The sequence below is a fragment of the Melanotaenia boesemani genome, chromosome 3 (genome assembly GCF_017639745.1).
Source record: "Melanotaenia boesemani isolate fMelBoe1 chromosome 3, fMelBoe1.pri, whole genome shotgun sequence".
Classification (NCBI taxonomy): Eukaryota; Metazoa; Chordata; class Actinopteri; order Atheriniformes; family Melanotaeniidae; genus Melanotaenia; species Melanotaenia boesemani.
The window spans coordinates 16,509,210-16,529,250 of NC_055684.1; the positions used below are offsets into that span (position 1 = coordinate 16,509,210).

The 20,041-nt window shown below is 36.8% G+C and overlaps 1 protein-coding gene across 4 annotated transcripts; it reads right to left on the minus strand.

The window, feature by feature from the left end:
* Nucleotides 1–3,972: 3,972 nt before the first annotated feature.
* On the minus strand, nt 3,973–19,691 carry si:dkey-43k4.5 (potassium voltage-gated channel subfamily S member 2). Of its 4 annotated transcripts, XM_041978544.1 has the most exons (11): nt 19,442–19,691; nt 13,529–13,707; nt 13,227–13,360; nt 12,690–12,854; nt 12,415–12,586; nt 11,349–11,432; nt 11,068–11,229; nt 10,572–10,655; nt 5,681–5,773; nt 5,285–5,329; nt 3,973–5,131 (listed from the first exon to the last, which is right to left on the minus strand). In XM_041978544.1, exons 2-11 carry the CDS (start codon nt 13,697–13,699, stop codon nt 4,880–4,882), a joined length of 1,362 nt encoding a protein of 453 aa, XP_041834478.1. In that variant the 5' UTR covers nt 13,700–13,707; nt 19,442–19,691; the 3' UTR covers nt 3,973–4,879. The 4 variants fall into 4 exon arrangements, with proteins under 4 accessions (XP_041834478.1, XP_041834461.1, XP_041834469.1 ...); XM_041978527.1 differs by having other exon boundaries at nt 3,973–5,329; XM_041978535.1 differs by having other exon boundaries at nt 3,973–5,329; nt 13,529–13,710.
* Nucleotides 19,692–20,041: the final 350 nt, after the last annotated feature.

Below are 20,041 nucleotides of genomic sequence, written 5' to 3' on the forward strand. Positions count from 1 at the left end.
TTTGAAAGATTTACAGTGATCAGCAGGAGTGAGTGGGTTTAAGTCTGCTGCAGGGCAGAGATGTAGTACTGAGAGGTGTTGGCTTCTGTCTTTGCATATGTTTTAACAAGAAAAGCTGCCAGTTAGCAGTGACTGACTGCAGCAAGATAGCTTTAAAAAAAAGACATGCAGCTTCAGAATGAGGCACCGCATGAGATACATGGTGACTTTTGATTGTAATCATGGCATAAAACATATAAAACATTCAGTGAGTTGGAATAATATCTGTATATACAATCAGAGATTTTTTATATTTTTCTCCAGGGTCTTTCTACGTGTCTCTTCAGCTGGTCCATCTTCCTCCTGCCCTCTCTTCATCCTCAGCTTTAAGCAGAAGACATGGCGGCTGAGCTCACTGCTGTCTTGACTTTGTAAAAGCCTTTTCTTGTCCCATCACCAACACTGAAACCTGTAAGCCATGGCTCATTCCTGCTTCCTTACTTCCCCTCCATGTTTAGAGTTCTGTCTGCCAAAATAGCTGAAATGAATTTTTAATCAGCCGCCGACGAATCTGATCTCTCTCTCTCTCTCTATAGCCCTTCTAAACGATGTCTGTGTGTGTGCTGCTTCTTTCAGCCCATACAAAGAGGAATGTGTGTGATTAGTTTGTCTAAGAGGTTTTAGTATATAAGAAGTTGTCCTGACATTGATGGGGCATAAGTCATTATCCTGATTTGTTTTGCATCTAAGTCATGATTCAGTAAAGAGTATCTTCATGCATCATTGAGGTTTAGCTGTCTGGTGAGAGCGCCTGACAGAATCTTTAATAGAACACCAGAGAGTATGAGTGACAGAAAACTGGAAAGACTTGTGATAAAGATTGCTCCTCGGGTCAAATCTTTTGAGCTGAAACAACTTGAAAAATTTAGAGTTTTTACTTGAAATGACTGGAAATGAAAATGACTGCTGTAACTTAGTCCAGGGCTCCTCAGCTCTGGTCCTTGAGGGCTCCCTTTCTGCAGGTTTTAGATGTTTCCCTGTTCCAACACATCTGGTTCAACTTAAATGGATCCAACAGTTTGTCAAGTTCTATGGTGGCCCCTCAGGGACCCTGACTTAGTCAAATATAATACTGTAGACATCATTTTGATCCCATTATGAAATCTTCAGCGATGAATTACATTTGATTTCTAAAAGCTTGCTCAGGTCTCTGGTCAGTAACTCTACTCTTTCACAAATCACCATCATACTGGACAATTTTTTGAAGATTTACTTATTTTTAAACTTGATCATGTTTTATTACTATTTTTCCCCACAGTGGAACTTTATTTGTTGCACTTTATCTATGTGATCTTAGCTTTTTCATTCTGTTTTAATTTATTTTATTTCTTTTAATGCTTTGTTTTTTTAATGCACTTGTTTTTGCTTCCCGCTGTAATGCTTTTAATGTTTTATGTAAAGCACTTTGAATTGTACATGAAATGTGCTATTCAAATAAATTTGCTTTGCTTAAAGCATAAAATCCATTTTACTGCAATGCAGCAAATGGTTAATGTTGCTTTTACTGCTCTAATAGGAGGTCTACACATTTATCATGGGAAAATGTTAATGCAAAATCAAGCTTAATTTAGATTTAATGTTCTTTTCCAATGAGATGGACAGGCCGCCTGTCCAGGGTGTACCTGCCTCTCACCTGCTAAATGCTGGGATAGACTCCAGCTTCCCCATGACCCTGAACTGGACTAAGCGGTATAGAAAATGGATGGATAGATGGATGGATTTTCTTTTTTTAAAGGCAGAATTGTACAACATGCTATGTTTAAGTATAAGAAACATTTTAAAAAGTCATGCACAAGTTTCACTTCAATTTGCGTTTTCTGGAATCAACATAGATGAAGTGTACATACTGGCTGAGAGGGATGTGTGTATCAGTCGATAAGAAAGCTGCAAATTTCATAACACATAAGCAAGTAGAGCACCAAGTGTTGGTGTTCTGTCAAAGTCCTGCACCTCTGAGACCTGGTTCAGGTTAGATTCAAGCTGATGGTGGTGGTCATGTTAAACAGAGACGCCTGACTAACTAACGCTGCTATAGGAACAGAAAACATGTTCTATGTTGTGTTGTAGCTAAATATTACATGAGTAGACAAGATTAAGTAAAAATAATGTTGTTAAATTGCTGCAGAAAAATGCAGAAAATTTTTTCCAAAATCCACAGGACAAGAAATTTCCTTCTGATTTTCTTGTCCCTCATAAAGTGAGAGCTCTCTGTAGTGATGCACGCTCTGTGAAAGGCTTTAAACTGAAACAGTAGGTCAGCAGATGTTTACATAAGATTTAGGTTGGTGGAGCAACAACTAGCTTTGTTCAATACTGATGTTGTTTTCAGGCCAGGAGAAATTCACCAGTTTCCTCTTATGAACTATGAACTAGAAAACAAAAAAAAGTTCAATTTCCAGTGGATTTTAAGTCAGAAATGTCTCACAAATTTCATTCAGCTGTAATAGTGGTGGAAACATTTCAGTCTAGACCCATGTGGTCCATACAAATGCAGCCAAAAGATGATTGTTAGAATTAATTACTTATTAGAGCAGAGATGAAATCACAGTTATGGAACTATTAAAGAAGATTAAATACTCTGCTCTCACCCCAGAGTGGCAAACAGATCCCAGCATGCTTTAATTATACTTTATATGTAGTCTAAAAAATAAGAAAACATTCAATTAAAAGTCCCAAAGATGGTTGTTAAGATCCAGATATTGAGCTGAAGCCTCATAACAAGCGGACGATGACAGCGCTTCAGACTCTGTTTGCATCACTCCCGCTCTGAGGTAGGATGGAAACCTGCCGCAAGACTCTTCCCACTCCAGCATCCATTACGTGAAACAAGCTGAGCTCCAGAAAGATATCATTATCCCTTTTGCTGAGACACAGACTTCCTCCTGCTGGTTTAGCTTGGGAGAGGACAGCCAACTCTGTGATCTAAATGTGTGAAGGTGCTGCATTTAATGCAACAGTTTACTGGAAGCAGATTTAGTTTAGAACTGCTACATTTTTTGTGTGAATTATAACGGAGTTGCCTCTAGGAAACAAGCAACTTGTTCTCATTCACAGAAGGTCAAATATACCGTTATGTTAAAGCCTGTAGCATTTCAGATTTACACTCCTGGTTTCCCCTGATGTCGGTGCTGTGAATTTTAGGTACTAGGAGTAAACGCTGCCTTTCAAACAGTCAGCAAAAGTTCATTTGATAAAGAAGGAAGTCTGTTCAGTTTGGATGAGTGGAGTTTGAATCTTGTGTAAGACATTTATTTTCCCACTATCTGTAAGATCTTGTAGCTAGCTGAACCAATAGCATTTCTTTCATTCTAATCTTTTCTGGTTTTAGCACCAAAACCTACTTGTTTATGGAAAAAAAAAGATCACACTTGTAAATATTTTTAGATGAAGGGGTGATGGTCTATGAAGAGGTAAGCTAAACTCAAAGCAGATATGTCATCCTCAAAGGCAAGCAAATATACCTTGAATAGTTCCTGGCGGATGTTTTTTCAGATTGTGAACAGAATTATAAGAAAATCTAAGTGAGGCTGTAGTATAGATAAATATGGAGTCTGTTGATGTTTAAAGCATCAGTCAGCACATCAACTAATTACCGATTATGTTAAATGACAGTTTGACAGGCTGATGCATTTTCCTGGAAACAAAGTAGTTGGATGTTTCACAAACTCATCTTGTAAATGAACTTCATGGCACGATGCCACTGATGCATCAATCAGACCAAAATGAAGTAGTCAAAAAAATACTGCAGTTAGTTTCAGGGTTTGGGTCATGTTCACAGGTCTTCATGCATTTCTTTCTCTGTTTCAGTTCTTTAAAGCTGTTCCTGAATGAAAATCTCAACTCAAATATAGCAGGTAACAATGAGTATATGGTTGCTTTAAAGCCGTTTATTCTCTTTTACGCTGACCTAAGACCAGTGAGCCATCACATGACTCAGATAATGACTTTTCTGGATTAAGCTTCACAAACACTGACAGATCAAGAGGAGTCTGAACAACTAAAAGGAATGTAATCATTTTTATCATCAATAATAAGGAACAAACTTAATGAGCATGATAATTTACCATTTTCAGTCTGGTTTTGAACAAAACAGTTTAGGTTCAGGTTCTGTTTTGGGCTTTTATGTTGTATTTATAGTTTATGCTCTAACATTAAATTATCATTTAAGGGATTCAGTATTTGTTCATTATAACAATAAAGAAGACAATAATCCACAAGCTTTGAAGGTGCAAGTTGAGAGTTTTTCATTATCTCTGAACAGGAACAAGCCAATCTAAGGATTGTTGACCATAGACCTCTATTTGACGGACAGATGCTTAAATATGATGTTTCCTTTAATTACTCCCTGTCTTCTTCCTCCACAAATGCACTATTCACAGTTTAACATGGTATTTTTATTTATTTCAGAGCCGTGCATGCTATTTGTACCAGCCTGGTTCAGTCCTTCTGCAGACCTATACGTTAACTTTGACCTTACTTTTTTTATTTATACAGCCAAAGTAACAAATCCATGATAAGAATGAACACTCTTCATAACGTTAGTTTTTCATGGAAGCCCCAAAATCATCATCTGATTTGAAAATCATGTCTCAGTTATTCGTCTTTTTCAAACTGCTTCAGCCTCGATGTTTTAAAGAACACAAACTTCAGCCAGCTGTCATCGTCGGGGTTTGGTCGGTTACAGTGACAGCCGTCCATCATGCGGTTTTACAGCAGGTTACACATCAAACCTGCATTTCAAAATGTACTTTATTCACTTTGGTTTGGTTGATAATCAAATATGGTATCATTCTGAATTGATGGCCTCCTTCTTTTGTTCCATGTGGACTATTCATCATCTTCACAGCTGATACAGCTGCTTCTTCCTCGTTATTGAGGTGCACGAGGGATGCTCCACATAGCTGTAGTTTACCACACCTCCTTCATCCTCATAATCAATATCGTCCTCCTCGATATCATCAATGTCATCATCATCCAGACAGCAGCTGTCCTCGTCTGATTCTTCGTCTTCTTCATCCTCCTCCGGCTCGTTCTCGCAGCTCATCCTCATCCTCTTGTGGTTGTTGTTTCTTACTGATGCCTCCAGAGCTTTCTGCCGACGGTAGAAGTGGGAGAACTTGTTAAAGATGATGGTGATGGGGAGGGCCACCACCAGCGTGCCACCCAGGATGCAGCCGCTGGCCGCTAGCTTCCCAGCCACCGTGACAGGCACCACGTCTCCATAGCCAACCGTGGTCATGCTCACCGTCCCCCACCACCAGCAAGCTGGAATGGTGTCCAGACCCACGTCCTAAAAAAAAGACCCACAAGTCATTTTAAACATGAGAAGGTTACATTTTTGAAGGTGTTATAGCTAAAGATGAAGCACACAAAACATAGAAGTGTGACAGGCTCATAATGAGCTTTAAAACTGTGACGTTCATTAAATCATCTTTGTATTGCACTTCTTTAAACCCCTGTAGCCTTCAAACTGTGCACAGACACTGATCCACACTGATATTTATCTACTAAAATGACTAAAATCAGTGGTTAATGTTAGCATTAACCACTAACAGAGACATCCAACCTATTTATTTTCAGTGTTTGATTAAACAGACTGTGAATCCAGACTTGAACTAACCAAACATCACTTATTCTTTACCTCCTCACATTCAGCAGTGTAAGCAATTCCAGAAAAGACAGACACTCCCACAGCCAGGTAAAGCAGCAGAATGCCGACTTCCCGGTAACTGTGCTGCAGATAAAACAAGCAAAACAGCTTGTTAGAAACCATCACCTGCAGAGGAAGTGGGGGTTTGTGGAGGGTTTTTAATCTGTTTATAGCATCAAACATTAAAGCAACACTGCCAGAACCTCGGGATGTACAGCTGAGTTGAACATCCATGTGAAGATAAACTAGACATTTGGTTGTCTTTATAATATAAATCTTGCACTACATCATCTCTACACACCATCATCTGCACCAGCATATTTTCATTGTATTTCAGGGTTTGTCATTTTCAGGAAAACTACTTGTAACCACTCTGTAGGCCACTCTGACCAGTCACCGCAGACGGGTCTTTCTGGGAACTGGGACAGCCTCACTAACAGAGGTTGGCTGAGATTTTACCCAAACTGTTCAGTACTTGAATCTATCTTCTGGGACTTTCTAAGGGACCAGAGGAGAGATTAAATATGAATAAATCATCTTCAGTTATTTCAGCCTACAAGGAATAAAACAGAATCAGCATGAAAAACATACTCAGATGAATTATTGCCATTAGAAGATAAAAGTTTAACTTCATCATATTTAATATTTTAGGAACAATTGGATGTTTTAATCAAATTAATTTGTATATAATAGACTGAGGTGACATGTTTGTTTTACAAAATGATCGACCAATAAAAACTATAAATTCAAAAACTGCACATGATAATAAAAAAAAAAATAAACACACTCTTTGGCTTAGATTTATTTATAGCCTGTAAAGTAATCTGTAATTACAAGCCCAGGTCTCATATAGTTAAGATATTGTGTAAAATGTAAATTAAATGGAATTAAATAATTTGTAAATCTCACAAACTCACATTTTATTCCATAGAGAACATAAAGACTTTTCAGAGGTTTAAACTGAAACATTTGACCTTTTCATGGAAATATTCACTCATTTTGAATTTAATGGCAGCAACACATAAAAAAAAATGAATATTTACCAACATGTAGCATTTATTGAAACTGAAAACATTTGTGTGATTCCAGCAAATGTTAACAGTTTGAACCCGAATGATACAGTTGACTACTACTATCTGATTAGTCATTTATTTATTCATTTTTACATTATTTTATATTCAGTAAGTCTCTCTGAAATACTTGTGAGACAGCTGATAGGGAGCTAAGCTAAAAGCTACTCAAAGGAGCCACAAAAGAGCAAATTTTTCCCCAACTAAAGTATCAATTTCCACAAACTTCACAGTGGTTTTCGTCTCATCTTGTCACTTCAGCACGAGATTGTTTGTAACTTTTGTATTTTCTTAAATGAAGATTGTCTGTATTGTCTAGTGCCATTATTTGCACAATAGCCGACTAATGCATCCAGCTGATTAGCAGCAGGATACAAAACACAATAACATGCAGTGATGTGTAGCAACACGGATGTTGTTGTTAACAGTTTCTGTGTGAGTGAGAGGTTAAAAATTTATTGCATATAACACCGTTTCAAATTCTTATTAATCTTACAAGGTTTACTTTGTTTTAGTTGACTCTACATTAAAATATTGTGCTGCAATGCTTCTGCTGATAATATATTGCTGCTGTATAAACAAATTTTCTTCTATAGCTGACAATGTTCAGCTAATTGGAGGTTTTCCAGTAACACTGCATTAAATTTACCACAGAAGGAGCGTGTTCCCAGACAGAGCTGTAGGCCGTGGTGATATAGTTGTCATTATAGAGGTTTATTCTGCCGCAGCTTTTGTCATGAGGTGATGTTTTGCTTCGTGTTATTGTCAAGTAAAGACCTTGTCATTGTGTGAACTTTGAACTCAGTCATTCTTCAGCTCAGAAATAACTATTTAAGGTTAGGGTTTTTATTTTAGTTAATAAGCAGGAGAAAGAACAAATAAGCTTTCATCATTTAAGTGATGCCAGTCATGGATTGGAGCCTTTATTAAAGGTCTTCTGCATTCTAAATGTAAATATGATGCATCCAAATCCAGTAAATCAGCAACTCTATAAAAGTGCTGCAGCGTTTTGCAGACGATAATCACTCTGTTCATTTTACAGCTGATGTATAATGATGTTTCTTTTACAGATAATTCTCTTCTTTTTGTTCGGGTGGAAGGGCAAAGCCTAAGATAAGATGGACTGTAACATAAGCTGCTGCAGTCGTCATGAAACCCAGGATGAGCGGCGCAGTAGTAGATTGTGGTAACGGACTCTTTTTGTACCTCTACATTGTCTTTGCAGGTGTAACTGATACACTTCCCAGGAGACTGTACTCAGATACGACACAAGATATAACCGCATGGCTTAACTTTACATGAGCCATCAAATGTTCAACAATAGTTCATATTTGCAGAGGAAAATTCTTCACTATGGAGATAAAAAAAAAAAATAAAAACATCACTTAAAATGTTAATGTTGACTTTATATATAGATAAAATTGGGAGCTAAATTAAGTTCAAAAGTAAAAATTCTTTGCAATATTTATTAAAAGATTTTGCTAAGCCCAGATTTCACCAGGACTGTTCAGATTAATAATAATGAAAAAGATTCAATCAGGAATTGGAGCCTTTACTTTGCTGGCTCTTCTCATATCCTAATAAACTACACAGCCATGTTATCAGCACAAGCACGGACTCGTTTTTGCTCCTTTCAGATGTGGCCAGAAAGCATTTAACCAATACAGTTTCATATTAATAAAACATTAAATGTATTAAAATGGCATCTTCACATAGGTAACATTTCATTGATGATGAGTTTGTTTATATATGTTCATACTGATCGATGTTGTCTCTTTTTCTACAGACATAAGAAAAGTAATGATGAAGAAAAGAAACAATGAACACAGTTTGAAACCTGACACACAGTATTCTGCTTTTAAGAAGCACTGTGTACTCAAGCAAGTGGCTCCTCGTTTGGTTTGTGTTGTCAGCAAATGAGCTAAGTGCATTTCAGACTAAACTGCAGTGCATTCCTATTAGAAAAGTAAAAAATAAAAGCTTTTGCTTGTTTATTTGACAACTCCACGAGGTGACTTTAAGTCCTTGCAGTGTTTTTAAGTCTGCATGGAAGATGCAGTGTGAAGCGTTCTGTAACGTTAATGCTAAAAACTGTGAAAGTAACTTAATGAAACTTCAGTGGGTCTGGTGTGCCTGGTATGAGGGTGCTGTGTAGGATGAGGCTAAACAATCGAAATGACACACACTCCCAGTCAAAAGGTTTTAGAACACCTACGTTTTTCTTGTATTAATAAAACTTGTGCAGTTCATGGACGGTGAGCAGCCTGAACTGCAACAACAATAAACTACTGGGATTATGAGACAAAGCTCAGATGAACAAATGCTGAACATTTTTTCTTTATGAAAATGCCTTATTAGGAGACTATTAATGAGGTAACTAACTTTTCTGCTCCAATAGAAGCAAATGAACCATTTGAAGATGATGCAAAGATCTCTTATATGTATCCAGGTTTTTGATGATTACCTTCAGTACAAATGTATGAAAGGAGGGGTGTATTACTTTAAAAATGACAAGAGTAAAGAACAGGGTAAAGATTTGATGTACCCGTATCTTCAAGAAATTCTGAAAGAAAATGCCCAACAGACTCAAAGCCACAACGGTATCAGAGTTCAAGTTTAACAGAATCAATAGCCTGTATAACCAGCAGCTGAAAGAATAATAGCAGTGGTCAAAGAAAGCAAATCAAAGCTTTAACTTTCAGCTGAAATATACACTGAGAGAAGAATTACGTTTCTTTTTTTAACACCCTCGTGGTCTTATTTATCAGTTCAACCAGTTTTCTTAGGTTTACCCTTTATAGATTTGGGATTTTCTTCTTCTTTTACTTCTTTAACACTTTGAGGATGATTCTGTGGTTATTCTTGATGGAAATCCTTTAAATATTTGTCATAGAAATATGTTTTAAAACTAATTTAATTCATTCATGAGATAAAACCGGAAATTGTCTTCAGTTTTTGAACGTTTGTCATAAAGTAACAGATCAAACATTCCCTGTATGACTTTAATACTTTTTTTGTAGTGAATAACATTTTAAACAGGGCATTTTGGTCTGAATGTGGGAGTCAAACTGATCAAAGGCATTTTGTCAGTATAAGCCAAACAACAAACCTCCTGGTGTCACTTTAATGCTTCAGCTAAACAAAATAAAACATGATATATGAACATTGTTGTGTTGGATTAACATACTGAAGCAGTTTAATGAAACTCCAGCTACAATGCTGTTTTTTACCATCATAGTTTTAGTGCCTAACTTTAATCAGGAAATTGTGTTGCAAGAGAACGTGAAGCAAATGATAAAAATAAGGAAGAGAATAAAGGAGGTGTCCCTAAACTCCACTCTCATGTTTACAAGTCTGTGACTTTCCTCCACCTCCCCTCCTAGAACCTTATGAAAACCTTGTCACTTCTTCATACTGGTCATGACTGTTCATAAAACTCTATTTCATGAAATGTGCATATGGATCATTTTTGCCACCTTTATGTAACTATAAACATGTAGTTCTGTTTTATAAACCATAGTTGTGACATTTACACACATGTCCAAGCCTGAATTTCCCTGCAATCTTTAGAGTGTAACTGGTTTTATTAATGAAACTAATTAACATTTTTTTGTTTATGTTCTAAAAACATGCTTACACATAGTCTGAAGATTGTGGTGCACGTTCTCACTGCTTATTCTGCCTTTGTAAATACCAAATGTTTGTGTGCAGGAAAAATGTTACAACACTGCACGTAATAATGAGCTGCATTGTTTATTGGAAGTATTAGAAGTGAATATTTCACATAACTCTGTCGCTGAGTCCAGACTTACCCGAAGGGTCGCTCCCAGTGAACGGAGGCCTGTGGAGTGTCTGGCCAGTTTTAAAACTCTGAAAATCCTCATCAACCTGAACACCTGAGAGAAAAGAGGTGTGGCACATGAGTCCATCAGAAAAGAGCCTCTGGATTTTTATCACTGTGTCTATGCAGTAGCAGGTAAAGTCATGAAAGGCAATGGAGGGCCCATGAAGTTTCCTAGATTATTTTTAATTGAGAACATGTCCTCATACTGCTTTGAGGAGGCATTAACAGACATTTATTTACAAATCTCTGTGTCATGGTTTCATATAAAATTCTTGTTAATTTATTTATTAAAAATTAGGTCATAAAACACTTTCACGTTTTCATATCATTAATTACCTAAAATATAGGTTGCAATTTCAAATGATCTTTAATTAAAAATGAATGGATGATTTAATGTTCTGAAAAAAAACAACACACAAGGTTGTGTCCTGGTTTTAAGGCTTTAGGACTGTCCCACTACTGACCTGTATGAGTCGTCCCAGGTTTCCCAGTTCAGACTCTGATCCCAGAGTCAAGTCAAAGACCAGGGTGATGTAAATGGGAAGCACAGACACCATGTCAATAATGTTGAGAGGGTGATGAAAGAACTTCTTCCTGTTTGGTGCAAGCAGCAGCCGTGTCACAACCTCAAAGAGATCAGAGATACTCAGAGTTTGTTTTTCAGATGCAAATGTTTTGTTTAGTTTTTTTTTTTTGGTTATCATTAATATCTTATAAACAGAGCCCTTTCTCTCAGTCTCCTCACCTCGAAGGTGAACCAGCAGGTGCAGAATACCTCCAGAGCCTGCATGGTGGGGTCCTCTATCAACTTCCCATCTGAGTCAAAACTCTGAATCAAAAGAGGACAAAAGATGCAGCCACATCTACCAGTACCTTTATCAACACATTTAAATATTATTCTATTTTTTCATTTATTTTCTTTTACCTTTTTGCATGATCCTGCTAAACACAGACCATTTACCAAATAGGCTGGACATTTGGCATTAAAACATCTGAATGATCTAACTATCACATTTTTTGTTTATTTTTTAAATAGAAACAACATGCTTTGCCATTAAGAATTTGTACAACCTTTCAAGTTTAAAACTCAGCAAAATGGCCTAAAGATGCAAATTCTACCAATTCTTTGTAGCTTCTAATTCGAAAGAATCTTGGAAACTTTAATGTTTCCATTGCTGCTCATGACCTCAGCCACTGCTGCGTAGCCAGTCACAAAAAGACAAACAGCTGATAGTGTTCAGGTTCTTTGTTATTGTACTCATTCTTTTGTAGCGCCACATAACTAGCTTTCTAATTTCTCACATCATTTCTCATTGATATTCTTTAGTTCTGGATACTTTGCAATTTATTACATGACTGTATTCTCATATTCCTGCAGTTCAGCCATATCTTAGCATCTCTCCCTGCCATTTTATGGTTTCTGATCCATTTTCATTATCTTTATTGATAAAATAGCTACTTTTCAATCTGTGTGATAATGGAAAAAGTTGTACCATCAGAACTCCCTTCAGGAACTTGGCACCTGCAAAAGTCTGCAAAGCACAACTGAACAGTTTGAATAAATACGTTTTTTTAATTCAAGTCCTTGACAAATTTCCCAAATCCAGCAGCAAAGCATTTCTCATCATATTTTATCACATTATCTTTTTGCATTAATTCTAAGTGTTGTATTGTATCGTATCACATCGTATCGTATCACATCGTGTTGTATCGTATTGCATCTATTTCAATAAACCTTAGTAGATCCATCATAGTAAGTGGTTTCCTACTGAGCCTTTAGGTCTGAAGTCTTTCAAGCTCACAATAATAACCTGATACTCTGGGATGCTGTTAATGCACATGGTGGCAATGGATGTGAGGACCACTCCGATGGAAAGCAGACTGAAGAGCTTGCTGGGGATGGAGTATCCTGGGTTCTCCAGGGTCAGCCAGAGGCATTTCTTCATATTCCCATAACGTACCTCCTGGAAATGCTGCATATCCCTTGTGAGGAGGAAGACAGCCTTAATCATAAACAGTATGAGGGAAGAAAGAATGACCATCCTTTACTCGTAGTCATTCTGTAAGTACCACCGCTTCATCTCACCTGTTTAAGTCTGATATCTCATCCACAGATGTATCTACACTGCTGACGTCGCTCTCGTCATCCCAGCTGCGATGTCGGCTGCTCTCCAGCTTGCGGTCATGGTAACGGTAACTACAGCAAGTGTCCAGGAAGAACTCATTGATGCCCCAGTACTCTATCTCCTGGCTGTGGAGAAAACAGAAGCCAAGTTAAGTTAGTTTACTCACCTGCTAAATTATTAAAGAAAAATGAGAACACTGTACAGCTTCATCCAACATCCCGTCAAGTATGAACAGGAATTTTGAATATCTAGCTCTAAATATTTACTTAGTAAAAATAAACAGAAGACATAAGGTATAATAGAATATTAGCTGCTGTATCTGCAGCCCAATAAACCCACAAATCTGCTGTATGTGCAAAATAAGCTGAGCTAATGTAACTTCACCTATAAAGCAACCACTCAACTACTCAGCATCCTTTTTAAACAGTAGAAATGTGTGTCTGAGCCAAGACAGGTTAATGTAATTGACTTGAAGCTTGTCTGAGTGAGAACAACACCTGAAGGAGAAGACACAAAGCTCCTCCATGACATGAAGTTTCCCAGTCTGGTAAAAGTGGAGGACGTAAGGGAATAATCCAGGATTCCGGTCAAAATAAAACTCCTTCTGGTGTGCATCATAGTCATCGCAAACCTACAGGAGTAATGAAAACAGAAGGACACTTGGAAAACATATTTTAAAGAGAAGAATGGACAAAAAGCCGACAAAGAGAAGGAAAAGAAAATCCAGTCAGAGAAAAGAAAAAAAAATCTTTGTAGAAAATAAGGCCAACTATCATTTATCATTAACTGGTTGACCTGCCTGCAGTATATCTTCCTCTGAATCACACGCCAGCAGTTTTCCCAGTCTGGTATCTGGGAATTTCTTCAGTGTGCTGGAACATAGGCTCCTCTTTAGACCTCCAACATTCACATGAACCAGACCCTCGTCAGAGCCCTGGTGGACCCAGCTGGGCAGACTCTCCTTCACCATGGTGAAATCTGCTATGCGGTTATAAACAGAGGAAGAGCAGACTTACTTAGAAATATGCTGGAAAATTTAAGAGAAGTACATAAATATTCAGATAAAGTTGAGCATTGCAACAAGTAGATCTGTACAGCGTCTCTGGGTTTTAGAAGCAATCCCAAAACATACAAATGGTCAAACAGTAAATTTCACTGACTTGAAAAAGATCTTTCTGTTTTATAAATGAAAATCAGGATTAGAGCTGCAAACGTTTTAAACAAGATGGAAAAATATTAGGCATGAAACAAAGATTAATATAAAAAAACACACTGACTGTGTAAAGTTGCATAGAAAAGGCATTAAACAACTGTTGATATTATCACAGTGAAACAGAGCTATCTACAAATCTGTATCTGTATCAGGGTAAATGATATTTTCATGCTTCAGTACTCAAAGAGAAAAAAAAACGTTATTCTGTACACTGGTGTAGAAATTTTAATCATTTTCTCTCTTTCTGATGTCCTTTTTAAAGCCCTATTACTGAACTTTGGCCCCTAAAGGAAGGCTCCGTCAGCATCTGTCTTTCATCCAATCTCTTCTCTGAGGTCTCTCTAGCCAGTAAAAGTCAGACCGATGTTGACTCTCGTCAATTCAACTTTATTTGTATAGTGCCAATTAACAAAGTCATTTCAAGGTATTTCACAGACATAATCCATTCAAAATAATTCAGTGTGATCCAATTAAAACAAATCCAGATTAGTCCAATTTATAATAACATCTCTTCATAAAAGCCAATTAATAATGGGGTGACCTCTTGAGCCTCTGTGGGTCTTGTTTTGTTCGTGTTAATTGTTTGATTTTGTGTTGGAGATCCAGGGGTTGACGGCAGTTGAGAGACAGCTGGCCAGGGTCTCCATGCACCATAAGAGGTCCACCCTTTCTGTGGCGAAGCCCACAAACCTTTAGGGCCTGGTGTTTAGTTTGGTTGTGGTGTTTTATTTTTTTTAGTTTACATTTTAGTTACATTGTTTTCAGTTTGGTAATAAAACATGTTTTATGAAAATTCCCTCGCATCTTCCCTTCTTTGTTATGTTCCACAACTCGACATAAAACGTGCATGTGGTGCCGTAAACGGGAAGCAGGAAACTCGTGTTGCTTTAAGGCACTCTTCACAAGGGCCCAGTTTGTGCTGGTTGATCAGAAATGTAGATGTTCAAGGCTTCTTTGCTTTTAGTGGGCCAAACTAGACACTAAGCAGACATTTAATGGAAATGCGTTGATTTCAGTAATAAAGGAAGAATGAAATATGAGGATTTTGGGTAGTTAAGAAGTAGTGTTTTTGTTCTGAAGACTGACTGCTGACTTTTTACATGCATGGAAAGCTGCATAAAAATTGACAAAAGAAAACACAATACAACTATAATTTCTTTTGCAGGCTATCAAAAATCAAATCAGTGAAGAAAGTCTGAAAATCATTAGATAAACTTGGACTAGATTGTCTTTATAAATAAAAATACACCAAAACATTGTACAGAAGGTTAAGTTAAATAAATTATGCTTTTTACCTTACTCAGTTGTTTATTTTCCATCTTTCAAACAGTTTCTTCATTATATTCTTTAACAACTTTAATTTAATAGTAATAGTATGGAGATGACCAAAAACAAAGGCAAGTGTGAGGACAGTATCCTGCTGGATTTGTGGATTCTGGATCTTATGATGATGACAAGAGTTCTGTCCATTATTCTCTTGAACAATAATGATGTGCACATAAAACTTTTATTTCCTGTAGTCTCTCCTCTTTTTCATACTGTTGTGGTAATGATGTAGTTCTGATGTATTTCCACTGGAACCAACGGGGAACAGCGCGAGTTAGACAAATTAACTGGGATCTTCTAAGGTAACAACGGTTTTTAGATTTTGTCAGCGTGCTGCTGTGTCTCAGCAGGAATGACTTCACAGACAAACACAAAGCAGAATGTTAATTAAAAAAAACTATAAATAAACCAGATTCATTCAACTCAGCAGCTTCAGATAAACTTTAGGACATTTTTACTGAACTCAAAAATAAATCTGGAGGCTGTGATAACATTTACTATAATTCCTGACAAAGTTATTTTATGATAGTTATTGTTTCTTAATGATATATTGCATGAACTTTTTTTTTTTTTCCTTAATATTAAAAGACACATAAGACGTGACACAATACGCATAAGATTCACATTATGAGTCATTAATTGTAAAACTGATTTAACAATAAGGGACGTGCACATAAAGGCAAATAAGCCAAACCGTTAAGACCTGCTTATTTTTTAGCTAAATCTTAACAAGACAAAAATATGTGTTGTGTTTTGTTTAGTTTGTTTTCAGTAAGAAGACTGCAAAATTAAAGAAAGGCACAAAAACGGAAGCAAAAACATGACAAACTTAAGTGAACAAAACATTGTTTGATAAGTAAGTAAGGGATAAGTCTTTTTTAAAGATGCTGATGCACCTTGAAGTATTATTTTAGAAATTTAATGCACCTTCTAATATTTTTGGTTGCCATGTATTGAATTTTAAATGTGCCTTTTTTTTATTTATTAACCTATGTTTTTAGCGGTTTTTATTTTTCACTTTTTCTACTGTTTTTCTTTGCGAGGGAGTGAGTGTGATGTATGTAAGCTGCAGACCAAATTTAATTTCCCTTGGGATGAATAAAGGACTTATTTTTCTATCTATTTAAATAGATCAGCACAGCTCTTTTGTTTCTTTTGTTTTTGGATAAAGTCGACGTGAATCTGTTTCTTGACATAATTATTTCAGACCGTATTCAGCAATAAACTCGCTCTTGTTATATTCTCTTGCAGGCTCAGTTACATGAGAGCTGCTTCATTTTCATCATTGACAGTCCTCTAGTGAGGGTTCAAGTAACATCGAGATGAAAAATAATCTGTTTTCTTTGTACTACATCACAGTCAAACTTCTGTCATTCTATACATCTTGCAAATCCTGGATGCATCAATCCTGGGATGACGGCATCAAGGAGCTGTGGTCTCTGTATGTGGGGCAAGACAACTTCAAGAGTAAGAATCTTGCATTTTGTTTTCTAAACATTTCATTGAATTAGACTTGTGGATATTTTGACTTTGTGCAGTTTTACTGGAACGCCTTGAACCACAGCCAGCATGTAATTCAGATCTTGTACTCTCTTGCTCCTCTGTCTTCTTTTTCTCAGGCTGACTCAGCAATCATAAAAAAAATTCAGGCTTCTGATGAGATTTATTTTCTGCTCCGTATGTTTCAGCTTCTTCTTTTTCTGTAAAGTTGGTATAGTAGCTCCATCTACTTTGCAAAATTTACTCCTAAGACCAAATATGCATACACTAATTGGATGCGCTATTTTAATGTTGACAGTAGAAGAAAAAAATGTGCATTGGTTGAAAGCCAAAAGGCTTTTACTGGATTTTAAATCCTCACAGACTGACTGTGTTTTTAATACTACCCAGGTCTGAAAGTATTAATATCAATTTTAACTAGATTTAACTAAGAGCTCTACTTGATTTACCGTCTGTCAACATTAAACAAACAACTTTCTCCCTGCAATAAGTTTAAAAAACATCACATATACGCAGCCAAAACACCCACACAAGCTCATTTACTGTACTCACAGTGTAAACGCCCACGTAGTGTACAAGCTCACCCAAAAGAAAACTACAGAATTAAATCTCAGCAGATAAATAAATAACAAAGTTCACATCAAACTTTAAAACTGTACAAAGTATCTTGACACTTTCAATGGCTCTCGGATGCTTCTCCTCTCGGCTGTATTATCTTTAACACTGCAATGTTAAAATCTCTGTGAGAAAAGACATGATTCAATCCAGGCTAGTCCGCAAATGCTGCGTCAGTATCACTTAGCAACAAGTGAAGTTTCAGGGACTAAAGATTATATTTGGATGACGACAGTACATTACCTGCCTTTCTTCAAAGGAACTATTGAATGAGAATCACTTTTAAAACCACAGTTCTGGCACATCGTATGGTTTCCATCATTCAAAGAGCGGTTAGATTTGCAGTTGATTTTTGGTGAATGTTGAATTATTATTACCATGCTTTACTTCAGCTCTGAAAGATGCTTCCTGATGAAAACTTCCAAGTATGGCCAACTGCTGTGTTTAGAGCGCTCACTCAACAAGACTGAGGATATCCATTTCGAGGGAGCAGTAAGTGCCTCCCTTCAGGTGAAGTAGCTATAATGTAACGTCCTAATGTTATAAAGTCTGTAAATGCACAAAGTGGGAAATGGCTCGAGGACTTAGAGAAAGGTGTTAACCTAATGTGAGGGTAATGGTGATTAAACAGAAGAAGTCAGACTTTATCTGTTTCTGAATCTTTCACTCTCTTCCTGCTGATGTCTAATCAGGTTTTTCTGTGATTTATGGTCACATGATCTGGCTTCAAGTCAACCGTGGCAGCTGAAAACCCTCTGACAGCAGCCTGCTTTTGTGAGAATCACAGGTGGGTGGTGCATTTGTGGGAAGTAAATGTCAGTGGCAGATAGTAATGAAAGAATATGACACTGTAGTGGATTTTTTTTTCTGTCTTGTTATGTGATATGATAGGGCCATATAAACATTCATGGCATTAACAGGAATGCTGTTGTCAAGGGACACTGGAACAATTTTTTACAAGGCCAGCTCGGATATGCATCAATGGTATAAGTAATGAATTCAATTCCTATATTTAATCAATACATTTACACCCTCCACACACGTCGCCCATACCCTTTTCTTAAGTAAATAATTAAAGTTTCTGAGCAAAGGCTGTTTAAATGCTAACTGACCCTCATCATGGTTATTGTAATCACTGAAGCACATGCATCAGACGGGCCCTGAGCTGACCGTTCATGTTTTGGCCAATGTTAAAGTTTATTTCAGATGTGACTGCAAGACATCATAAAGAACATATTCATTGGTGTTAGTTAGTTCCATTAAAGCACAATTAAAGGTGCAAAGCAAAAATAAGTGAGGAGAACAGCAAGATTAAATATTCATATTGTTTGTTGTTGGGCTTGTCTAAGCAGAATTACTTTAGGTCCCCTCTCGTTGTCTTTATTTATCATATAAGCAACTAAACACAGCTTTAAATTAGTGTTGTTTTCTGTGTAAAATTCCATGAAGCTCAAAACTTAGGCTTGACTTAAAATAATTTAAGGTAAAAACTCACCACAGCAAATGTAAATGAACTGCTTATTTATGTATTTGTTTATTTTTATGGTCTTTCTTTAAAATAGTGTGTGTTTGCTAAACGGTATGATAGACAGGGCTTTATTTTAATCTGAAGAAGAATAAAAAATATTACTTTCAGACATATTAAATGATTAGTTCCACAGGGTCCTATTAAAGACTCGGAATAATTTTACATAAATCTCGTAGTTTCAGTACAGATTGGCGTAATTGTTATCCAGTATGGTTCACATAAAAAAAAAAAAAAAAAAAATTCAAACAGCGGGACAATGTGACTCCATATATGTAAGTAATTGCGTGAAGGATGCATGCTGAGCTCATGATACACATGGTGCACAGAGAAGTAAAGTCCATCTATAATTCAACACTTCAGCTTGAAATCACAGCGGTGGAGATGCACAGCTGCAAAAACAAACTCCCTCCAACAGGCTAAACGAATCGGTTTTCCGGTGAAACTGTCAGTAAACTGACATAAGAATCGTTTGCTCTGTAAACACTCGGGTGGAAACTACATGAATGTTGTTTAATTAATATTTGACTTACCTTATAGTTTCCTCACGACCTTCTTTAATGACCGGAGCAGCATCCTCGTCCTCTATGTCAGATTCACCCCATGATGCTTTTACAAGTTTTACGCTTCCATCACGAAAAAGTAAATAAATAAATAAAATAACGGATTTAACACTCGTACAAGTGGGATGAGAATCTTTTTAAAGTTTTTTTTTTCCTGTTAATAAGTGTCTACAATAAGAAACTGTAAAGAAGAGATAACAGTGAGCTGTGAGCACGCAGGTGTACTCTGAACGATTTGTTCGTCTTCTCTCCAAGCGGAAATCTTCGGCTTTTTCCGCCACTTACCGGAACGAGATGGCAACTTCCAAAAAGAAATAAAAGTACTGTAGGCAGCTGACTTGCTTGTATGGTGCGTTTGCACCACCCAGTGGTTAATGTGGAGCCAGTGTGACAATAGAGCTAGGTTACTGCTCATTTTGCTGTTGGGTTATGGCGTCATTGTAGTCTGTGACATAGGTGGCCATGGACAAAACACCAAGCAGTTGCTAAAATAAATAAATAAAAATAACATGAGGCCAACACCAAAATCATCTTCTTTTGTTTTTTGTTGGACATGTAAAGATGCTAAAG